This window comes from Eutrema salsugineum, unplaced genomic scaffold (genome assembly GCF_000478725.1).
Source record: "Eutrema salsugineum unplaced genomic scaffold, Eutsalg1_0 scaffold_15, whole genome shotgun sequence".
Classification (NCBI taxonomy): domain Eukaryota; kingdom Viridiplantae; phylum Streptophyta; class Magnoliopsida; order Brassicales; family Brassicaceae; genus Eutrema; species Eutrema salsugineum.
In genome coordinates this window covers 4916473-4938629 of record NW_006256867.1, presented here as the reverse complement: position 1 = coordinate 4938629, position 22157 = coordinate 4916473, and the positions used below count along the sequence as shown (strand labels likewise).

Here is a 22157-nt window from a genome sequence, read left to right as displayed (position 1 = left end):
TTGGTATCGTGAAAATATATTAAAATTTTAAGAATACATCATAATGTAGGTAAATCTTAATTTTTATAAAGGGAATTATATTCGGTCTAATATTATTTTTTGTTTTAAATAATATTACAAAAACCGTTTATATGAAAGGTAAGAATATTGACATCGAGCAAAGCCACAATTAGTTAAAATATCTTCTCTATTTACGCTGTTTCCTGTGAGAATACACACACATTATGGAAGCTGTGATGATGGAGAAAGAAGCTTTAACAGCTGTAAAGATTACACAGCTCGAGTTTTTAAGTTAAGTCGTTATAAACTTTTAATGAAGTAACAATAAAATGGTGAAAAGTTAAGACCTTTCGTTTGTTTCTTTGAAGAGAGGAAAAAAATAATGTTTTTTTTTTCTTTTGCCTTTATGGATTGAACATCTGATCTCAAGTAATTTCAAGTGGTTGGTCCCTTTCCCTTTCTCGTCCCGATTCTTCTCCTAACTCCAGAATTTGGTCTCCAAGATCTGAAAAGTACCTTCCTTTTTACTCAGAGATGTAAGTGTAGCTAGCTTCTTCCATAGCTTTATTTCTGAATCTTTTTTTTTTCTTTTTACGATTGACATAGTCAAAATATCCGCATCTAGGTCTTTCTTTTTTGGTCGGAATCCATGTCTTTGTCATGAGAAGTTCTGGTTTGGTCGGAATCAATTTCAAAACCACACCTTTTGTCTTGGACTCTGTCTGAGTAGCTCTTAGTTGATTAGGATCTATTGTGAATCTTTATGAGGTAGAAAAAAATGGATTGTGTAGGATTCTGATTGGTTAAAAAGAGCTTCTTTCTGGATTTGGTTACCCTGTAATCTGTATTTTGAATTTACCTTGGTCTCTGTCCTGAGAAGTTCTTAGTTGATTATGGTCTACTGTGAATCTTTTATGGAATAGGAAAAAATGGATTTTGTACGATTCTGATTGGTTAAAGTGAGATTCTTTCTGGATTTGGTATTTTGAATATTTGATTATAGAGAATGGATTGTGTTAATATTCTGAGTGGTTTCTTTGCAGAAAGAGATGGGTACATACTTAAGCTCTCCAAAAACTGATAAGTTATCAGAAGAAGGCGAGAATGATAAGCTGAGATATGGTTTATCGTCTATGCAAGGTTGGCGTGCCACCATGGAAGATGCGGTGAGTCAAAAACAAATTTATCATCTAGAGCAAGTTTCATATGTTTGCTCCAAGTGTGATCCTTTGAAACTGATTCAAAGTTGAAATCTTGGTTATAATTTTTGGCTAGCATGCTGCAATTCTTGATCTGGATGATAAGACATCTTTCTTCGGTGTTTACGATGGCCATGGAGGTAAGGAACTACTCTGCCTTTACTTGTAAATCATAGTCTAGTTCAGGCGAATTTTTTATATAGAGTCCTTTTTAAGTTGTGTTACAAAATCAGCTGGAATTCGAAAGCCGATAATGCTAAATCGAATGAAAGATAAGAGAAAGGAAGTTCTTCTTGAAGTTCTTGACCGTTGCAAACACTTAGAACTGCTGCTTACATCTGTGTATATACTTCTCTTTACATCTCTTTTTGGATATGGAAGTCAAAGTAAGTATTTACTAAATGGTGTAGGTAAAGTTGTAGCAAAGTTCTGTGCCAAGTATCTACACCAGCAGGTTCTCAGTAATGAAGCATATGGAGCTGGAGACATAGAAACATCTCTTCAAAGAGCATTTTTTAGGTTTCGTTTTCTCTTTCTCCTTTCTTGTGTGTTTGGTTTACTTTTACAGCAAAAGAGGGTTCCAATTAAAACTGTTCATTGTGAATCTTGTAGAATGGATGACATGATGCAAGGACAGAGAGGATGGCGAGAGTTAGCTGTACTCGGTGACAAGATGAATAAATTTAGCGGCATGATAGAAGGATTTATATGGTCACCAAGAAGCGGTGACGTCAATAACCGGCCTGATAATTGGCCTCTTGAGGATGTAAAACTTTTCATATAACCATGCTTTCATGTTTGCTACTTCTGCAGAAGATTGAATTGGAACCTTTTAAGGTTTAAAACTTGTGCCTTTGTTTCTTATACAGGGTCCTCATTCTGATTTCCCGGGACCTACTTCCGGGTGCACAGCATGTGTAGCTCTTATTAAAGATAAGAAACTCTTTGTTGCAAATGCCGGTGACTCACGTTGTGTGATATCAAGGAAGGGTGAGGCTTACGATCTTTCTAAAGATCACAAGCCTGATCTTGAAGCTGAAAAAGAAAGGATACTGAAAGCTGGTGGTTTTATTCACGCTGGGAGAATCAATGGAAGCTTGAATCTGACAAGAGCCATTGGTAAGCTTTTTTTTTTGTCTTTCTTCCACTTTTGTTCCTTAAAGCTTCAGATTTTTTATATGTAATCTTGAAGCATTGTTTCTGCTTCTTTACAGGTGACATGGAATTCAAACAGAATAAGTTCTTACCATCTGAAAAGCAAATGGTTACTGCCGATCCAGATATTAACACTGTAAGAATCTAACTAACTTTTAGTATTTTTTGCGCATATGATTTTGTTTCCTAAGCTGATTTGTTATTGTTTTCTCTCAATCAGGTTGAACTATGTGATGATGATGACTTTCTTGTTGTTGCATGTGATGGAATCTGGTAAAGAAACTCCCTAATTGTTTCATTTCCGACATGAGTTAGTTTCTTGATGAGAAATCTGATTGATCTCATCTTCCTTAGGGATTGTATGTCAAGCCAACAACTGGTGGATTTTATCCATGAACAGCTAAAATCTGTAAGTTAATCCTTTTTCTTCTCCTCTTCTCTTTGCAGCTTTTGGTCTTGAACGAATCTGTGACATTGGTAATAACTTTCAGGAAACAAAACTTTCGACCGTATGTGAAAAAGTTGTTGATAGATGTTTGGCTCCAGACACTGCGACTGGCGAAGGTTGTGATAATATGACCATCATCTTGGTTCAGTTCAAGAAGCCTAACCCATCCGAGACCGAACCAGAAGAAGAAACCAAACCAGAACCAAGCCAGGATGGGCCGAGCTCATCAAGCTAGATGTTCTTAAAGAGCCAAGAGGAAGATTTGAAAGTATCTTATATCATTGACTTTGGTTCAATATTGTAAATGCTTTTGAGTGGCTTAGAGAAGCAGAAGCTGGCGTTTTATTGGAATATCCAAGCTTCTCTTTACTCACACAGACTAAACTCTGTTTCATCGGTTCTGGTAATCAAAAACGACTTTGTATAGTTGTCTTGTGATTTATGGGAAAATGTTGTTAGGATTATTTTTAAATTCTGATGAAAACAACAAAAGAGAAGAGATTTTACAGAATGTTGTTATGTTCTTCATCAAAGAGTTGTATTACTGCTTCTAAATCCTCTATTTAACACCATTTTTCTTGGAATCAAGAGAAAATATGCCATATTTTACACAAATTTACAAAAAGGTTATATTTTTTAATCTAAATTAACTAAATAAAAAATCTGAAATCTTAAACCCATCTCCAAAAACCCATACTGGCCTCTATTAAACCTGAAATAGAGGATTCTCTTAATCTTGAAAAGAAATACTGACCTTTGTTATACTTGTATTGCTAACTATCTTAATCTTCCATTCTACAATCTCTTACATTTAGATCTGTAGCTTCGAATTTTACTTTTAGATTTTATTTTTACCAATAGATTTCGAGAAAAAAACCTTTTCCTGACAATCTTAATAAATAATAAATTAATTTAATTAATTATAAATTAGAAGCTGAGGACAACAAATATCTCCAAGTAAACAACATGTAATCATAAAAAGCGAAACTTATAAATAAATTAAAAAAAAAGCTTTTTGAAACAAAAAGCTTATTCCAAAAAAAAGCAAACCCACATGGTTCCAAATCAGAACCAAGTCCCTAGACCAAGAACAAGACCTAACACAGCAAATTCACCACCAAGCCTAGCTGAGCCACTAGTAAGAGACGGAGGCACGGCTGGACCATCTTCGAACTCAACTGGAGAAGGAGCCGGAGAAAAAGCAGCGTGACGAGGACTAATCACGACGAGGCTCAGCTTCTGACCTTTCTCACAGTGACCATCGGCTCCACTGATGAAGTAAAATGGACCTGACCTGTCCAATTTCACCTTGGTCTCTCCATCGGTGTAGTTAGCCAAAGAGTTCGTGGTGTTGCAGCTCTTGTACGCTACTTGTGTTACTTGCAAAACCGAGTCTTTTCCAGCTTCGTACCGGAAAACTGAAAAAAGACAGATGATCATGTCAGAAAACAGAGCATCTGGTAAAAACCAGAGCATCTAGTAAAAACAGAGTATTAAATTGGTGGGTACCAATAAAGTCGCCGACTTTGAAGCGAGCTTTTGAAGCCCATTCAGTGAAAGAGTAAGAAGAGGAAGAAGGGATCTTCCAGTCACCGGATTTTCCACCGACGGTGACTTCATTTGCAGCGGCGAGAGAGGATAAAAAGATGAAGGAGAAGATGATAGCCATTGCAAGCGAAGAAGAAGCCATAGATTCTGAACGAAAGAAAAGAGTATTTTAATCAAGGTAAGGATGAAAAGAGAAATAGAGAATCTAGTCGTTGAGATTTAGTGTAGAGTGTGGAGGAGGCTCTTGTGATGTTTTTATAGTGGTGAAAATTCGAAAACTAGCCGTTAGATTTCTTATTTATTCTTGTGTTATGAAACTGTTAGATTTCTTATTTATTTTTGTTTTCTGAAAGAAATTAATTTTAGTAGAGGAATAAATGTTACTGTAGCCGTTGGAGGGCTGCGGTGATGTAACGGTTAGAGAAAATTTGAAAAATCGGAATACATTTATTGACATATATGTAGGCCTGAATTTTTCGGGAATTGGAACGGGAATTGACGGGTAAAGAATGATAATAAGAATTTCGGGAATCTGAATATAATACTCAAAGTATTCCAACATAATAACGGGAGGGGAATTTACGGGTATGAGACGGGAACGAGAAATTTGGGAATCAAAACATACTACCCATACAATCCCAAAATAAAATATAATCGGGAAAGGGACGGGAAAAGAACGGGAAAGGGACGGAAAAAATTTCGGATAATTAAGATAATTAGCATAAAATCAATTTTTGTTTTTTAAAAAATTATTATTTGTTAATAAATTAGAAAAATCATTATTTAAAAAAAAAAATTCAATTAACTAAAATCTCTAAAATTTCACTTTATATAATTACCCAACGGGAAGTTCGGGTAATCCCATTCCCGTCCCTACCCTTTCCCTTACCCATTCAAATATTATTTTCAAACCCGAATGGGAAATTATAATTTCCCTTTCCCGAAAAGTTCGGGAATTTTGGGACGGGTACGGGACGGGATGGGTTACCCTTCCCGAAAAATTCAGGCCTACATATATGTGTCAGCCAAGCGGTTTAATGGCTGAAAAGCCATAAATGAAAAAAAAAAAATTATCCTGTCATATTTGAATCTGTGTGCTATAAGGCATGTGATTCCGAATATATCCTTAACGAGAAGGAGTTATAGCATTGTTGATTATCTTATATTTTTTTTTTTTTTGAAAATCGATTAAATTGAAAAATGGAAAACCTAAAATTCTAAAACCAAAACCGATTAATTTCTGGTTTCTCTCAATTTCTGGGTAGCTCCTGAACCGAAAACTAAAATCGAATTCTCCCCAGAAATCGACCAATTGATCTGTTCAAATCGAGATTCCATCTGCGTTTATTTTTGCTCGGCGCGGTGCACCGGCCTTCTCTGAACCCGTGTTGTTCGCCAAATCTCGTTTCTCTGCCGTCATTTCGCAGTTAGGTAAACTTCTTCTACAATTTAGGGATTAAGGTTTAGTAATCGATTTGTCAATTCCGGTCGTTTTAGATTGCACATTGGATAGTAGAGTGGCGTATATATGTCGATTTAGTCTTCTGAGTGTTAAAATTTAATTTGTTGCCGTTGAATCGAGTTGAATCGTAGGTTTGTATAGTGAATCAGTGAGATATGAGACAACTAGTACAATTGGGTTAACTGAATGGAATGACACAACTGGTACAATTGGGGTAACTGAATGTAGTGGAACAACCGGTACAATTGGGGTAACTGAATGGAATGGGACAACTGATACAATTGAGTTAACTGAATGGAATGGGACAACATGTACAATTGGGATAACTGAGTTGAATTGGGTTAACTGAATGGAATGGGACAACTAGGACAATTGAGACCCTGAATGTATTGGGACAACTGGTACAATTGGGATAACTGATTGAAATATGTGGGACAATTGGTACAATTGGTACAACTGTGAAAAAATAGAAAATTCTGTTATTCGTTAATGACTTATTTTTTTGTATTTGTGAACAGAAGAGGATGAGCGGCCACACAAACATACATTTTGAGTATGGAGGATGTTATTATAAGGAAGGAGAGGAGTTTAAATGGATATCTAGAAGCTCCATCTATGCTATATCATTTAAAACCTCTTTGGATGAGGTAACCTATTCGATGGTTGTAGATGGTATATGCAAGAAGGTTGGGGTAAACGATAGTAAGAAGAAGCTCAAGTTAAGCTACATTCCGTTGGTAGCTAAGCCACACAATGAGTCATGTATTGTTGATGATGGTGATGTGTATGTCTATCTAATAACTGTGGATAAAAAGGGACTTAGATCTGTGTTGCATGTGGAGATAATGGAAGATTTGGAAAGAGATAAGATTCAGGAGCTAGAAACAGGGGATATTATGCTTGAAATCGAGGAAGCAGGGAAAGAACAGGATGAACTTGCTATTGTGGCTGTGCCTGAGACTGAGAAACAGATAGTGATTGATGATGTTGTTTCACAACCGGATGATCATGAACATGTAGAGCCTGTAGAGTATGGTATGGATGAGCATGATCACGTAGAGCCTGCTGGGGCTTTAGAACCGACTCAGTTTGTTCTTGAATGGGATGATAGTGCTGCTTTTGAGAAAAATCAAGAATTTCGATCGAAAGAGGCGTTGCGAGTATTGGTTGACAGAGCTTCGCATAAGGGATGTTTTGAGGTCAAAACAGTGAAGTCTGATCCTGGGCGACTCATTCTTAAATGCTGTCAAGCTGAACATGGTTGTTCATGGTATGTACATGCTGTAAGAATGAAGGATTCAACTGACTTCAGCCTTAGAGTATACAGGAAAATGCATAGTTGCTCTCGGGTCCTTACCAGCACAATTGAGAATAAAAGAAAAGGCACTCCACAAGTTGTAGCAGATGTTTTGCGTGCTTCGTATCCAGGTGTAGTGGACACACCAGCTCCTAGAAGTATAGTGAAGGTTGTTCAAAATGAAGCTCATGTGAATGTGTCCTACTCTACAGCCTTGAGAGGAAAAAAAACTCGCGATTAGTCAAGTGAGGGGTAGTCCGGAAGAAAGCTTTCAAATATTGCATTCTTATCTGTATGTGTTGAAGCTGGTGAATCCTGGTACAGTGGCGAACGTGAAAGTGGATGGTAATAATAAGTTCAAGTATCTTTTTGTTGCTTTGGATGCCAGCATTGAAGGCTTTAGTTCAATGAGGAAAGTCATAGTCGTGGATGCGACTTTTCTTAAGAATGTTTATGGTAGTATGCTAGTATTTGCCACCGCTCAGGATCCTAATCATCACCATTACCCCATTGCAATGGGTGTAATCGATAGTGAGAAAGACTCTAGTTGGAAGTGGTTTTTAGAAATGCTCAAAACTGTTAGTGGTTTTTAGAAATGCTCAAAACTGTTAGTGGTTTTTAGAAATGCTCAAAACTGTTATATACCAGATAATCCTGAGATTGTTTTTATGAGTGACAGATACATAAGCATAGCAAAGGCAGTGCAGGAGGTGTACCCTCAGTCTCAGCATGAATTTTGTGTGTGGCACTTGTCTCGTGATGTGAGGGTTAAAGCAGCCAATGGTTGGAAGGATTTGTGTTCTAAAAAATTCTTTGAGTGCGCTCTTAAGTACACCGAAAGTGAGATCCTAAGTGCATACACCGAATTTGGTAGAATGTTTTCCAAAGCAGCGGAGTACTTAGAGAATGGTCTTCCTATTGATAAATGGGCACGGTAGAATTTTAAAGGAGAGAAGTACAACTTGGTCACAAGCAACGCCTGTGAATCGATGAACAATGTCTTCAAGAAGGCGAGAAAGTATGCACTATTGCCTTTGATTGATGCGTATGTTGAGAAAGTGTCTGAATGGTTCAACAGGTATAGGAATAACATAGCTGGTGCATCATATTCGAAGAAACTGGTGCCGTATGTGGAAAACGAATTGCATAAACAATGTGCAATTGCGACAAAATTAGATGTGACTGAGCTAAATCTACCTGGGCTTGAATACAGTGTTGTTGGAGTTGATGGGAAGAGCTATCTGGTTAATTTGGATACAAAAATTTGTGGGTGTCGCATGTTTGATATTGATAAGATTTCATGTGTTCATGCAATAGCCACAACCATTGCAATGATGCAGACGTCCTCAAGAAGAAGAGACTTACACATTTTCGATTTATGCTCGAGATACTACTTGATTGATACTTGGATGATGGCTTACCACAGAACCATCTATATGGTGCCACATCATTCTACTTGGATTATTCCTGAGGAGGTTGCTAATTTAGTTATTTACCCACCAGACTACACCAAAAAAGCAGGAAGAAAGAAGGAGAAGTGGTTTCCTTCCAACAGAGAAGCTCGCAGGAGTCAGAAGGCCAACCCAAACATAAACATTGGCCGCTGGTTTCAACCACTAAACCCAAGGGAAAAAGAGGGTGAAGAGGGTCAGAGCTAGGCCGCAGGAATATTTTGGAGTTCATTTGTATTTTCATTATCTTGGATTTCTTGCAATACTATGTATTTTAGAGTAATTTGTATTTTAAATTTTTTGGATTTGGAGAATGTCAACAGGGCAACTAGGTGCAACTAGATGCAACTACGTCCAAACCCAGGCAAACTAGGTACAACTAGGACAACTAGGACAACTAGGGGCAATTAGGGCAACTAGGTGCAAGTAGGTGCAACTAGATGCAACTACGTCCAAACCCAGGCAAACTAGGTACAACTAGGACAACTATGACAACTAGGGGCAACTAGGACAACTAGGTGCAACTAGGACAAGAGAAGGCAAACTAGGTTCAAAGAGGACAATTGGTACAAAGGGGACAACTAGGATAACTAGGAAAAGTAGGTGCAACTAGGACAAGAGAAGGCAAACTAGGTTCAAAGAGGACAATTGGTACAAAGGGGACAACTAGGATAACTAGGACAACTAGGACAACTAGGACAACTAGGACAACTATGACAACCAGGACAAACTAATTTCTTAAAATTATTAAACACTAAACAAATACAGCCCATAACCTTAACTACTGTATCCTCAACGACTACGCTTGGAAAATAAAATAAACTCATTGTTTTCTGAAAATAAAATATACCATTTGTGTTTCTAATGAAATAACCCTTATGGTATAAGGAATTCTTTGACAATGTTTTCCATCTTATAAGAGGCTAAACGTAAAAATATAGAAAATATAAAAAGATGGGCGTGAAACCCTTGGGGCAGGTATAAAATGTTCAAGGGTTAGAGGGACAACTAAAAAAAGGAATTCCTGTTAAAGGACAACTGAAAAAATTTAAAAATCAACCAAAGGACAGCTATTCCAATTTTGGGACAACCGGAAAACTAGGTACAACTATGATGTCATCGGAATATGCACGTGTGAGAATGGCGGCTGAAAATAATATTATATGTTATTTTTTCCTCTTTCCTTTTCTTTTCGGTTGTCGTTTAGCGTTTTCTCTTTCATAGAAAAGGGTCAAAGGGTTCTTCTCCTTTTATTCTCTTTCCCAATTTTTTCCCCCAAATAGGTTTGTTAGGGTTTCCGCCGCATCATGGATAAATATCAGAAAGCCATCGCGAAATTGGCTGAAACAAAGAATGATGGCTCTTCTTCTGTCTTGCCTAAGAAGGATTACGGGATGACCACTAGATGGGGACCCGAAGTCAATGGAGTCAGGACCATTCTGCCATGCCCTGTACAAAAGGGAATTCCAAAGGTTTGCTACTGCGGCTTAGCTCCAATTGGGTGTTTAACTGACAACTCCGCGCTGGACAAGGGCCGGAAATATTATGGTTGCTTCTACGGCTGTTGTGGCCCAAAAAACTTCCCGGAAGTAGTTAATTTCAATTTTTTAAATTGAGTCTCATCTGAATTTCTGAGTTTTGGGTTTTCAGGTTCCCAATTGTGGCTTCAAGAAATGGTGGGATGTCGCAATACTCGAAGAGATTGAAATGCTCAATGAGACTCAAGAAGCCATGCGGGCTTTGTTTGACACCGTTTTCTCCAAGTTAAACCAGTTGGAGTCAAAGGTGGCATCCCTTGAGGCAGCTATAAAAAAGAGTTAAGGATGAAGAAGATGAGCTTTTCAGTTTCTTATTTACCTGTTTTTTCCCATTTTATGTTATGTTCCTACTCTCCTTTGTTTTATTTTGAACTATTTCTCCTATATAAAACTATGCAGTTGTACCAGTTGTCCTGAAAAAGCAACTGAAGTTGTACCAGTTATCTTAAATAAAACTACAAAGTTGTACCAGTTGTCCTAATATATCGCATTAAGTTGTACCAGTTGTCCTAATAAAACACAAAACATAAGGTTGTACCACAAAGAAAAACACATAATCTTAAACATAAACAAGACATTCTACTTCTTGGCTTTCTTGTTTTTTCCCGCAGAAGTATAAGGCCACTTCTTGTACTGTGACTTTTTCCTGGGCCTCTTAGTTCCACCTCTACTGGCTTTTGAGGAGGATGCTTCTGGTGGTGCTGCACGTCTTGAGGCGGATGCAGGTGGTGGTGCAGTTGATGGCCGAACATCCCAATACATGAACTCAGCTTCTTCCGATGTGTCAACTAGCTTAACCTTGTAACGGTTGTTTGCCACAATTGCCCTCACTATCTCTTGATGCCAGACATCACGCTGCAACACCTCCACACGATCCAACAAAGAGTATGAGGAGTTTAGGGTAGGAGGTGATGCACCTGGTTGATGGGAGCCACCTCTGTGTCGATGAGAAGATACTGGTGAGGAGGCGGGTGGTGGAGAGGGTTGGCGTGGTTGACGGGAGCCACCTGCGGGTGGATGAGAGGAGACTGGTGAGGAGGCGGGTGGTGGAGAGGGTTGGCGTGGTTGAGGGGAGCCAACTGGTGAAGATGCGGGTGGTGCAGAGGATTGGTGAATGACTAACTGCTCAAGCGTCACCACTCTTTTTTCCAACAGACCAATGGTAGCCTTCAGCTCCAACAATGATGTCACCTCAGGTGCAGGTACTTGAGGAGTGTCGGCTGTGATTCCACCCCGCTGTTGAATATCTAACTCATACAAAGATCTCCAGAGGATCTTCTTCTTCTTCACTGTGAGATGATGCATCCAATCCTCAACACCTACATTAATGAGTCCTATCCCATCATCATAGCCAGGATCTAATATCCGACGCAATAGTTTTTCTTCACCTGAGTCTGCAAGCTTCAAGATGCTATGAATGTCCTGGCAACATAAACAAAGACAAATTATTGATAAACCAAAATAAAAGAAACATACTTGTACCAGTTGTCCTATGATAACACCGTATTTTGACCACTTTTATGGATCGTTTTGAAATACTTTTTATATGTTTTTAATTGCTTTTAAGTACTTTTATTACGTTTTTCTAGTATTTGTAGTTCCAAGACTCTTTTCAGAAAACTTTAGGAAAAGCTTAACAAAATGGACAGAAAACCAGATTTCAGCTCAGCGTCAAACCGTCAGAAGTTCACCCCTGATTGAAGGCCTTCTCACCGTCTGATCCAGCTCAAATTTGGAGACCTTAAAGATGGAAGTATCAGCTTTCCAGTGCACTTTACAGCTTGGCAATCCAACGGTTCAATCAAAATATACGCAAAGAGCAAGATGTCCCGTAAACCAGCTGGCCAGCACTTCCACCCGCGGCCAACAAGCATTTTCCCGCGGTCAGGAGCATCCCGACCGCGGCAAACCATCCATTCCCCGCGGTCAGAGCACTCCCGACCGCGGCCTTCAACCTCTGAGCCCAAAAGCCCATTTCTGAAGCCCACATTTGGAGAAACCCTAAGTGACGTCCAGAGAGGTCTTGAGCACTATAAATACATGTTTTAGGAACCCTAAACGATATCATACAACTTCATATCATCTATTTTACTTCATATTTTTATTGTTTTTGCTTTAGCTTTTAGGGAGAGAGAGATTTGTTCTCTTGAACCCTTTTTCTTTCTTTTTCAATTTCGGTTTCTATTCTACTTCTTAATACTATGTCTTTGATTTCGTTCATCATGTCTGAGTAGTTTTATTGTTGGGATTAAGGGATTTTCGATGGGGATTTATATGTTCGATGAGGATTCCATGGGCTTTTGAGCCAAATCTTAGAACTTTTTCTTCTGAATTCGTTTTTACTGCATGAGAGTAGCGTCATGAACTACAATCTGATCCAGATGCTTGGTGACACGAAAGTGTTCAGCAGGTATCAGATCTAGTTTAGGAGAGCAAAACAAACATAGGAGTGGAAACCTACCTATGGGCGATTTGTGAATTAGGACGAGTCTTAAACATAATGCATCTCTCTCTTCCAGGGCCAGAGTGGAAACCTACTGGTCAGGGTTGAGAGAGATAGTTGTCTATGATCACGACAGTGGCGTATTCATACGTCCGTGACTCCAGTTCGAAAAGTTTAAGCTAAGATCTTACAAAATTTCCTCTCTAGCAATGTTTTGAATCGTTCGTACCCCTGAGAAAACTTCCCTGAACCCCAACGCTTTCTTCTTCATTGATTTACACCGATTTTCTTTAAGCTTTAGTTCAATATTGTCTTTCCTTTTTAGTTCATTTTCATTTAAGCATTAGAATATCCGCTTTTATCATTTTTAGTCATTTTCATTAAGTTTAGTTATTACGTCATTTAATTCCCGTATTCTCTTTTAATATTTCGTTTTTAGATTTTAAACACACTACCAAACCCCCACTAAACCTTTTTTTTTCTAGACTTCCTTACTTTAACTTATTTCAAAGGTTTTTTGCAGCAAAAAAATCCTCCTTCCCTGTGGATTCGATCCCTAAGTACTACAATTGATCAGCTGTACACTTGCGGCTATTGATTTCAATTAGGGGAAAACTTGACACCCTCAACACACACACATCAAGTTTTTGGCGCCGTTTCCGGGGAAGGCACGCGTTTTCTTCTCTGCAAAACCCCGAGAAAGGTTAGTAAATCGACTCTAGAACCCCCTTTTCTGCAATTTTCCATTTTTCGGTTATTTTGTTTCCATTTCAGAAGATATGGATCCTATAAATCGAAATATACACTATGAGGAAGGTTTCTATAACACTCCTCAAGCCACCAGACGCAGAGAGAAGCATCTACGCGATCTCTACGAAAAAACTCAACCCGAAGACTACAGAACGTTCCAGAAAGAGCCCTACGCACTTCAGATGGCAAATCCTAGATACTCTATGTATCGCCTGCCTCACCAGGTTCTCCAGCAAGATGAGAACGTCCAGCTCAGCAACAGATTGAGCCAGCTCGAAGGCGTGATCAGACAGTTCATAGAAGCTCAAGCAACCGCTACAACTGCTCTAAACGAAAGGATTGATGGGATATCGAAACTTTTCAATGAAAAAATCGATAACCTAGCCTCACAAGTCAATTCAATAGAAGAACGTGCAACCAAGGATGCAGCTATGATTGCTAACAGGTTCAACAGCATGGAGGAAGAGCAAGCAAAAAACAACTATGAGCTTCGCAACACCAAAAACAAAGTCATGGACCTGGATTTCAAACTTGATGACGTGGAAAAAGCCCTAAACAAAGCTAAGAACGAGTCTTATGACTTTACAGTCGAAGTTTCAGAGAAGGTTTACAAAGTCATCGACAAAACCGAAGAGCTTGACTCAACCATGGAAAAAGTAGTCTATGCTCTTGATGAAGTTGAAGAAAAGGTTGAGGAGATCATGCAAGGACTTGGAGAGCAGATTCCAGCAACCAAAACTAAAGACTCAAGTCCAGAGAGGAAGTACATCAAGCCAGAAGATCCAGGAGATCACCCAGGAGGCAAAAGAGGAAGCAACAACAGCAGAGAAGCTCGGAGAACAACTCCCGCGGTCGCGTCGGCTCCGACCGCGGCCAACAGGCGTTCTCCCACGGACGTGATCGGTCTGCCCGCGGCCCATGGTCGTTTCCCCGCGGTCGCGTCACCTGCAGTCAAGGTCAACCGTAAAAACGTTCCAAAACAGTCTCGTTCAGCTCATACAAGCATCTGTACGTCTGGTACACCTCCTGGGATGACTAAACCACTCCATCAACAGCTGGTTTGCTCCATAAGCACCCAAAGATCTGAAGAAGAAGACAAGTCATGGCCTTGTAACATGGCTTTGTCTTGTGAAGATGAGTATGAAGAGCAATACTCTGAAGATGAAGAGTATGGGTTATTTGTAGAAGATCCAAACGCAGGATATTCCTCAGAAGATGACTCAGGAGAAATTCAATGGATCACCAATAACATCAGTAGAGAGAAGCTAATGGAGTTCAACAACGTAGTCAGGTCATTCCCTGCTCATTTAAGCTTTGATGAAATCTGGAAACTTGGTGGTTTGCAAGTCTTTTTCAGGTACTGCAAGGAGTCTAAAGAGGATATCCATAGATACTTTATGAGAGCTCGATACATGACAACACCAGAAGCAGCTGTCTATGCCATTCACCTCAAAAATCCGGAAGAGTGCAGCCACTACACCAACAGAATCAGCAAAGAAAAGCTCGATGAATTTAATGATGTGGTTCGAAATTTACCTGAAGGAATCACGTTTGCCAAAGCTTGCAAGGACTTCATGATAGGCCACTACTTCTGTGAGAGCAAAGAATCAATCCCTGAGATAGAGGACTTGTTCAATCATGCCAGAAAAGGTAAACCTGTTCGAACACTTCATAAAATAGAAGGTGTAGGTCAGTTTCTTATCTCTTGTTCTATTAGAGGAGAAATGTTTAAAAACGTGCTATGTGATTCTGGAGCTTGTCTTAACATGATGTCCAAGGCAATTGCTTTGAGACTTGGTATTAGACACCTGCGCATGACTAGAGCAAAGATTAGCCTAGCTGATGATTCAAATGCAACACCTCAAGGAATAGCTCATGAAATCCCTTTGAGAATAGGAGATTGCATAGTGCCTGTCGACTTCTACATTGTCAAAACGAGAGATGCAACATATCCAGTGATTCTGGGATGGTCTTTTCTAGCAACTTCCGGAGCTATAATGGACTGGCCAAACCGGAGGATTTCATTTGCTAATATCGACAAAGATGTCTTCACAGAAGCTGTCCCATACAACAGCAAAGCTGGAAAACGTTCTGCAGCAGAAGAGTTTGAAGAAGAACTTTGGAGTGACGAAGAACCTGCTAAGCAAAGCAAGGAGATGTCGAAAAAGATTTGTCTCAGGACAAGGTCTTCTTCATTGGAATAAGTCACGTCCAACACCAAAAGTCGAGCTAAATGACTTAAAACAAAAGCGCTTAATGGAGGCAACCCATTTAGGTATTGTTTTCTTTAGGATTTTTCTTTCTTTTTCTTTTGATCTTTTTCTTTTTCTTAGTTTTCAGGTGTTTCTTATAAAACAAAAAAGCAAAAAAAAATAAAAAAAACCCGAAAAGACCAAAAAGAAGGATGGTACTTGACTGCTCGGCCCAGCAGGAACCAAAGAGAAGCAGGAAGAGGCCGCGATATAAGCCCCCGCGGTCGCAGGTGTTCGGACCGCGGGAAACAACCCTTCGGCCGCGGTTGCGTAGTTCTAACCGCGGCCAAGCACTTGGTTGCCGCGGTCGTGCAGCCCCTGACCGCGGCACTTGGTCGTTGAGATCCAAACCCGACCCAAACCACCCCTTTCACCTCATTTCACCTCACCAATCACCCTCCACCTCATTCATCACTTTCCACCACCTTCATCACCACCTAATCACTTTCCCAAACCCCTTCGAATGAATCCGGTTCATCTCCACCAGCATCCCGGATCCAGGTAAGTTCTCTTTGTCCTTACCAATTCGATTATCTATGCATTTTTCTCATCCAATCTCGACTTGTTTCACACTGAGGACAGTGTGATTTAAGTCTGGGGGAGGATTTCATCCCTTTCTAACCACTTTTCTTTCATGAGTCTTGCATTATCTACACTTTTTGCATTTTACTTAAAGTTTTTCAAAACCGGTTTTCAAAACAAAATACGTTTTAAAGGGAATGGTGAACATGAATCAATGATAGTTGACTGTGTGCTTTAGACTGTTCCTAGTGACTTGCTCATTCATGATTTAGTACTAGACTAGGCGGTAGCTAAGCACATTTGAAACGAAGTACCCCAGAGGAATTTGAATGATTTCGATTTAGATGAAGGGATACACTAGCTCTGTTTTATCTGGACTTAATTTGGACTTAATTTTCTCATTGAAGCATTAGACCAGGGAAACAAATCATACATTCAAGACTTCTTTATCCTTTTACCACTCTTTGTTGATCCTGAATGGCTAGTTCATCTTTAGCTAGTTTCCCACCTTAACCAGTCCTCTTTCAAACCACATGCACTCTTGTTTTCTATTGTCTTATATGCAGATAAGTGCAAAAACGTTGGAGAGAAAGAGGAACGACACAGTTTTCAGTCACCAAGGACAGAGACCTGCGATTTGCCAAAAAAGTTCCCGGAAGGATTCAACACAAGAGGAAGCTCAGTTTGCCTTAGAAAAATCTCAAATTTTGGTACAATCTCGTCCTCTAGTCTCTCTCTCTTTAAAAGGCATTTCCTTTCCAAAAAAAAAAAAAAAATCCGAAAATAATAAAAGAAAGGAAATAAAAGCCTTAGAGAGTCTAGAGAGGTCGAATTTTAAGTCCCAAGGCAACTGGAGTTCAATTTTATGGATTTTTTGAGATTGTTTTCTGATTCCCGGAAAGAATCTAAGTCTGGGGGAACAGCTGTTTACAACAAAGAAGGAAGGATATGCAACAACATTTGGCAAGAAGAAGTAACTGAAAACTGTGGTCATCAACAGGTCCTTATCTCTCTTGCGGTTTTGCATATTATCTTGCATCCTCCAGATCTTCAGGTAACCCGAAACACTTTAACTCCACCACTAAAATAGCCCTTTAATGCCAAACGCCGTCTACCCTGGATGATGTCTTTAATGAGAACTCACTATTGAACTTAATGAATGTAGAGAGCTAGTTGACTGAAATCAAGATTTATATTGTTTAAGTTTTGCATGACGGAAAAAGTGGACTAGTATCTCTTGTGCTTTGGTGAGAATTTTCTAGACTAAGTTGTGGATTAATGCACTATCTTTGGTCGTAGTTTAGAGTTCATGCCTATGATATTTGTGCATTTCCTACTTTTGTTTTCACTTAACTAGTTTAGGCTTTTGCTTTGTTTGAGGACAAACAAAGGTTTAAGTCTGGGGGAGTTGATAACACCGTATTTTGACCACTTTTATGGATCGTTTTGAAATACTTTTTATATGTTTTTAATTGCTTTTAAGTACTTTTATTACGTTTTTCTAGTATTTGTAGTTCCAAGACTCTTTTCAGGAAACTTTAGGAAAAGCTTAACAAAATGGACAGAAAACCAGATTTCAGCTCAGAGTCAAACCGTTAGAAGTTTACCCCTGATTGAAGGTTTTCTCACCGTCTGATCCAGCTCAAATTTGGAGACCTTAAAGATGGAAGTATCAGCTTTCCAGTGCACTTTACAGCTTGGCAATCCAACGGTTCAATCAAAAGATACGCGAAGAGCAAGATGTCCCGTAAACCAGCTGGCCAGCACTTCCACCCGCGGCCAACAAGCATTTTCCCGCGGTCAGGAGCATCCCGACCGCAGCAAACCATCCATTCCCCGCGGTCAGAGCACTCCCGACCGCGGCCTTCAACCTCCGAGCCCAAAAGCCTATTTCTGAAGCCCACATTTGGAGAAACCCTAAGTGACGTCCAGAGAGGTCTTGAGCACTATAAATACATGTCTTAGGAACTCTAAACGATATCATACAACTTCATATCATCTATTTTACTTCATATTTTTATTGTTTTTGTTTTAGCTTTTAGGGAGAGAGAGATTTGTTCTTTTGAACCCTTTTTCTTTCTTTTTCAATTTTGGTTTCTATTCTACTTCTTAATACTATGTCTTTGATTTCGTTCATCATGTCTGAGTAGTTTTATTGTTGGGATTAAGGGATTTTCGATGGGGATTTATATGTTCGATGAGGATTCCATGAGCTTTTGAGCCGAATCTTAGAACTTTTTCTTCTGAATTCGTTTTTACTGCATGAGAGTAGCGTCATGAACTACAATCTGATCCAGATGCTTGGTGACACGAAAGTGTTCATCAGGTATCAGATCTAGTTTGGGAGAGCAAAACAAACATAAGAGTAGAAGCCTACCTATGGGCGATTTGTGAATTAGGACGAGTCTTAAACATAATGCATCTCTTCTCTTCCAGGGCCAGAGTGGAAACCTACTGGTCAGGGTTGAGAGAGATAGTTGTCTATGATCACGACAGTGGCGTATTTATACGTCCGTGACTCCAGTTCGAAAAGTTGAAGCTAAGATCTTACAAAATTTCCTCTCTAGCAATGTTTTGAATCGTTCGTACCCCTGGGAAAACTTCCCTGAACCCCAACGCTTTCTTCTCCATTGATTTACACCGATTTTCTTTAAGCTTTAGTTCAATATTGTCTTTCCTTTTTAGTTCATTTTCATTTAAGCATTAGAATATCCGCTTTTATCATTTTTAGTCATTTTCATTAAGTTTAGTTATTACGTCATTTAATTCCCGTATTCTCTTTTAATATTTCGTTTTTAGATTTTAAACACACTACCAAACCCCCACTAAACCATTTTTGTTCTAGACTTCCTTACTTTAACTTATTTCAAAGGCTTTTTGCAGCAAAAGATCCTCCTTCCCTGTGGATTCGATCCCTAAGTACTACAATTGATCAGCTGTGCACTTGCGGCTATTGATTTCAATTAGGGTAAAAGTTGACACCCTCGACACACACACATCATCCTAATTGTCCCACGACCAATAATCTTTAATATTGTTTGGTTGTACCAGTTGTCCTAATTGTCCCACGACCAATAATCTTGAATATTGTTTAGTTGTACCAGTTGTCCTAATTGTCCCACGACCAATAAACTTTAATATTGTTTAGCTGTACCAGTTGTCCCTAAACCACTACCAGCAAGTCAAACATAGTTGTACCCTATTGTCCCATAACCAAACTCATCAAATACTAACCTTTGCACTTGTTCCAATTGATGCGTTTATATCATCCAATGGAATGCCTTTCATGCATACATCGGTGAACTTGTGCTTGCACATCCTCAGACAGTCTTTCTGCGCAGGTACGGCTTCTCGAAATTTGTGGCCAAGGCTAGGAATACACTCAAAAGCAAGTATCTACACAAAAAGTCAAAAAATTAAACCGTAAATTATGTAAATAAATTAACTTCTATAAACTATTGACTGAGAATTACCTGTAGAGGAAGAATGAAACCAGACAAGGGACATTCTGATTTTTTGTCTTTCATGCTGCCATTAAATTTTGCCACCACACGCCGGATCTCCTTCATCATGTCATCGAATGTGTAATGCCTCAAGGGATTGATTTACACACATTCAAATCACTGACAACGCTGAGCAAGAACGTATCAATGGTACCATCAGTCTTGTATTTCGCCTTCACTACCTTGCATAAAAACCAGAGGAGGGCCATTTTCTTCCTGTCCACAGAGGTATCCTTCATTTCATTTAATTTTTCTTCCACATCCCCAATCTTGATTTTATCCGCCCTACCAAAGTGCTTCTCAACAAACTTTGTGTTTCCCAAATTGTTGTAGTCAACCGGGTAATCACGACAGTCAAGTTCACTCAAAAGCGCATGCTCTCCCAGAGAATACCTTATCGGAACTCCGTTAACAACAAACCAGCACTCACTAAGCCTATCAGTATGAGCAGTCTGAAGGAGAAGCATCCAAAATCCTTGATTCATGTGGTTGGGCTCCTTGAACATGTGAAAAATGTGCTTAAATTGAGGATGCACTCTGAACCATGCTTTCTCCTCATTAAGCTTATCAATCTTGTCCACAACAGCTCTAACTGAGCACCTTGTCAATATCCTACAACCCTGGCTGTACTCGGTTGGACCGAAGTAAAGCTTCTCAGGCACCATCGGTTGACTACCATCATCGGCATTCTGAGATAAAAGCAAGAAACACAATCATATCAGATTTAGTTGTCCCAATTATCCCAGTTGTCCAACGACTAAACATAATTTCATCAAACACAGTAATCCTAGTTGTCCCAGTTGTCCCAGTTGTCCAAATGCCAAACATCATATAGTGCAAATAGTTATCCTAGTTGTCCTAGTTGTCCAACGAACAAATATAATTTCATCAGACACAATTATCCCAGTTGTCCCAGTTGTCCAAATGCCAAACGTAATTTCATGAGACACAGTAATCCTAGTTGTCCCAGTTGTCCAAATGCTAAACATAATATAGTGCAAATATTTATCATAGTTGTCCTAGTTGTCCAACGAACAAACATAATTTCATCAGACACAGCTATCCCAGTTGTCCTAGTTGTCCAAATGCCAAACGTAATTTCATCAAACACAGTAATCCTAGTTATCCCAGTTGTCCAAATGCCAAACATAATTTTGTGCAAATAGTTATCCTAGTTGTCCTAGTTGTCCAACGACCAAACATAATTTCGTTTAGAGTATACTTACCTCTAAATCTTCATCTGCCTCTTCGACATCCTCTTCTTCCGCTGCATTTTCTTCCTCTTTATTTCCTTCCTCTCCTTCTCCCTCGTTGTCTTTCTCGGGTGTCCCCCTCCCTCTTCGCCTGCTTCTTTCTCAGATTCCTCTTCTCCACTATCTTTCTTGGATTGCTCATCCTCGACTTCCTCTTCTCCTGTTTCCTTCTCGGATTCCTCTTCCTCGGCTTCTTTCTCTGATTTCTCTTCCTCGCCTTCTCTTTCTGAAGCCTCATCCTCAGATACATCTCCCTCGCCTTCTTTCTGGGATTCTACCACACCCTCTTCCTCGGCTACTGTATCCGCTAAACCCTCTTTCTCAGGTTCTTCACGAAATTCCAACCGCTCCTCTGGTTGATCCGTCGTACCCTCGTCCGTGGGTGTTGGTGCGGTTTCAGGGGCTTCTTTGGTGGTTTCGGTACCGGCTGGGTCTGCTTCCATCAATGATTCTTCTTCTCTCCGACTTTCTTCATGGGTTGTTTCTTCATCATTTGCTAGAGGTTTGGTGTTATTCCGGGGTCTTTATCTTCCATATGTGCTTCTTCACTGCGCTTGGGTACAGAATCGTTCGAATCATATACCACGCCCTTTAGTCGAATTTTAGCCATGGAATTAGGGTGGATTTAGGGTTTGTCTTGATGTATGTAGAAGACTAAATTAATCAATAATTAGTACGGGAAGTTGAAGAAGGGGAAGTTGAAGAAGGAGAAGTTACAAAATCTAGTGTCGTTTCAAGGGGGAAGTTGCAGAATTTTTGGAAGAGAGAGGGAAGTGGAGATAGCCGTTCGGGGAAGATGAAGAGAGAAAGAGGATAAATCGATATTTGATTTTCGGTTTTAAGTTTATCACATGTGTTTGGTTTTGAGAATCAAATCCACTCGATTCAGTTTCGTTTACCCAATTTTCGGTTTAAGAATTACAAATTTCTATTTTCGATTTCAAATCCATATAGTTTTTTTTTTTTTGGAAAGAAATTGCATTTTTTTGGGTAATCGGGTGGATTTAAAACGGGTGGGTTTCCCTGGTATTTTCGTGATTATAGAGACATATAAGAGGAAGAGTATAATTTCCAAGGTTTAAGTTAATAAAATTAATTAAAAAAAAATTAATTTTTACACACATGGCTTTTCAGCCAACTTTTTCGCGTCCGATAACTTTTAAATCGCGCACTCAACCAAGCTATGAGTATTTCTCGTTTTTCGCGTTTTATATTTGATAAAAAAAATAATAAATAGTAATACTCCGGACACATAAACACAGTAAAAGGTAAAATTTAGTTACTGTATTACCTTTTTTCATATCTGAAGCGAAAAGAAACGAAGACGAAAATAGAT

At 39.3% G+C, this 22157-nt stretch overlaps 3 protein-coding genes across 3 annotated transcripts; 1 reads left to right on the top strand and 2 right to left on the bottom strand.

Annotated features, from left to right (window-relative positions):
- Nucleotides 1–350: 350 nt before the first annotated feature.
- On the top strand, nucleotides 351–3343 carry LOC18022031 (probable protein phosphatase 2C 21). Its single transcript, XM_006405039.2, has 10 exons — nucleotides 351–536; nucleotides 1044–1166; nucleotides 1276–1339; nucleotides 1610–1718; nucleotides 1812–1965; nucleotides 2069–2318; nucleotides 2414–2490; nucleotides 2575–2627; nucleotides 2709–2763; nucleotides 2846–3343. Exons 2-10 carry the CDS (start codon nucleotides 1050–1052, stop codon nucleotides 3035–3037), a joined length of 1071 nt encoding a protein of 356 aa, XP_006405102.1. The 5' UTR covers nucleotides 351–536; nucleotides 1044–1049; the 3' UTR covers nucleotides 3038–3343.
- Nucleotides 3344–3700: 357 nt separating this feature from the next.
- LOC18022030 (early nodulin-like protein 1) lies at nucleotides 3701–4578 on the bottom strand. Its single transcript, XM_006405037.2, has 2 exons — nucleotides 4312–4578; nucleotides 3701–4220 (listed from the first exon to the last, which is right to left on the bottom strand). Exons 1-2 carry the CDS (start codon nucleotides 4490–4492, stop codon nucleotides 3868–3870), a joined length of 534 nt encoding a protein of 177 aa, XP_006405100.1. The 5' UTR covers nucleotides 4493–4578; the 3' UTR covers nucleotides 3701–3867.
- A 15079-nt stretch (nucleotides 4579–19657) lies between these two features.
- Nucleotides 19658–20233, bottom strand: LOC112088063 (uncharacterized protein At3g43530-like). The gene has a single exon (XM_024158217.1). It carries the CDS (start codon nucleotides 20231–20233, stop codon nucleotides 19658–19660), a length of 576 nt encoding a protein of 191 aa, XP_024013985.1.
- Between the last annotated feature and the right edge of the window lie 1924 nt (nucleotides 20234–22157).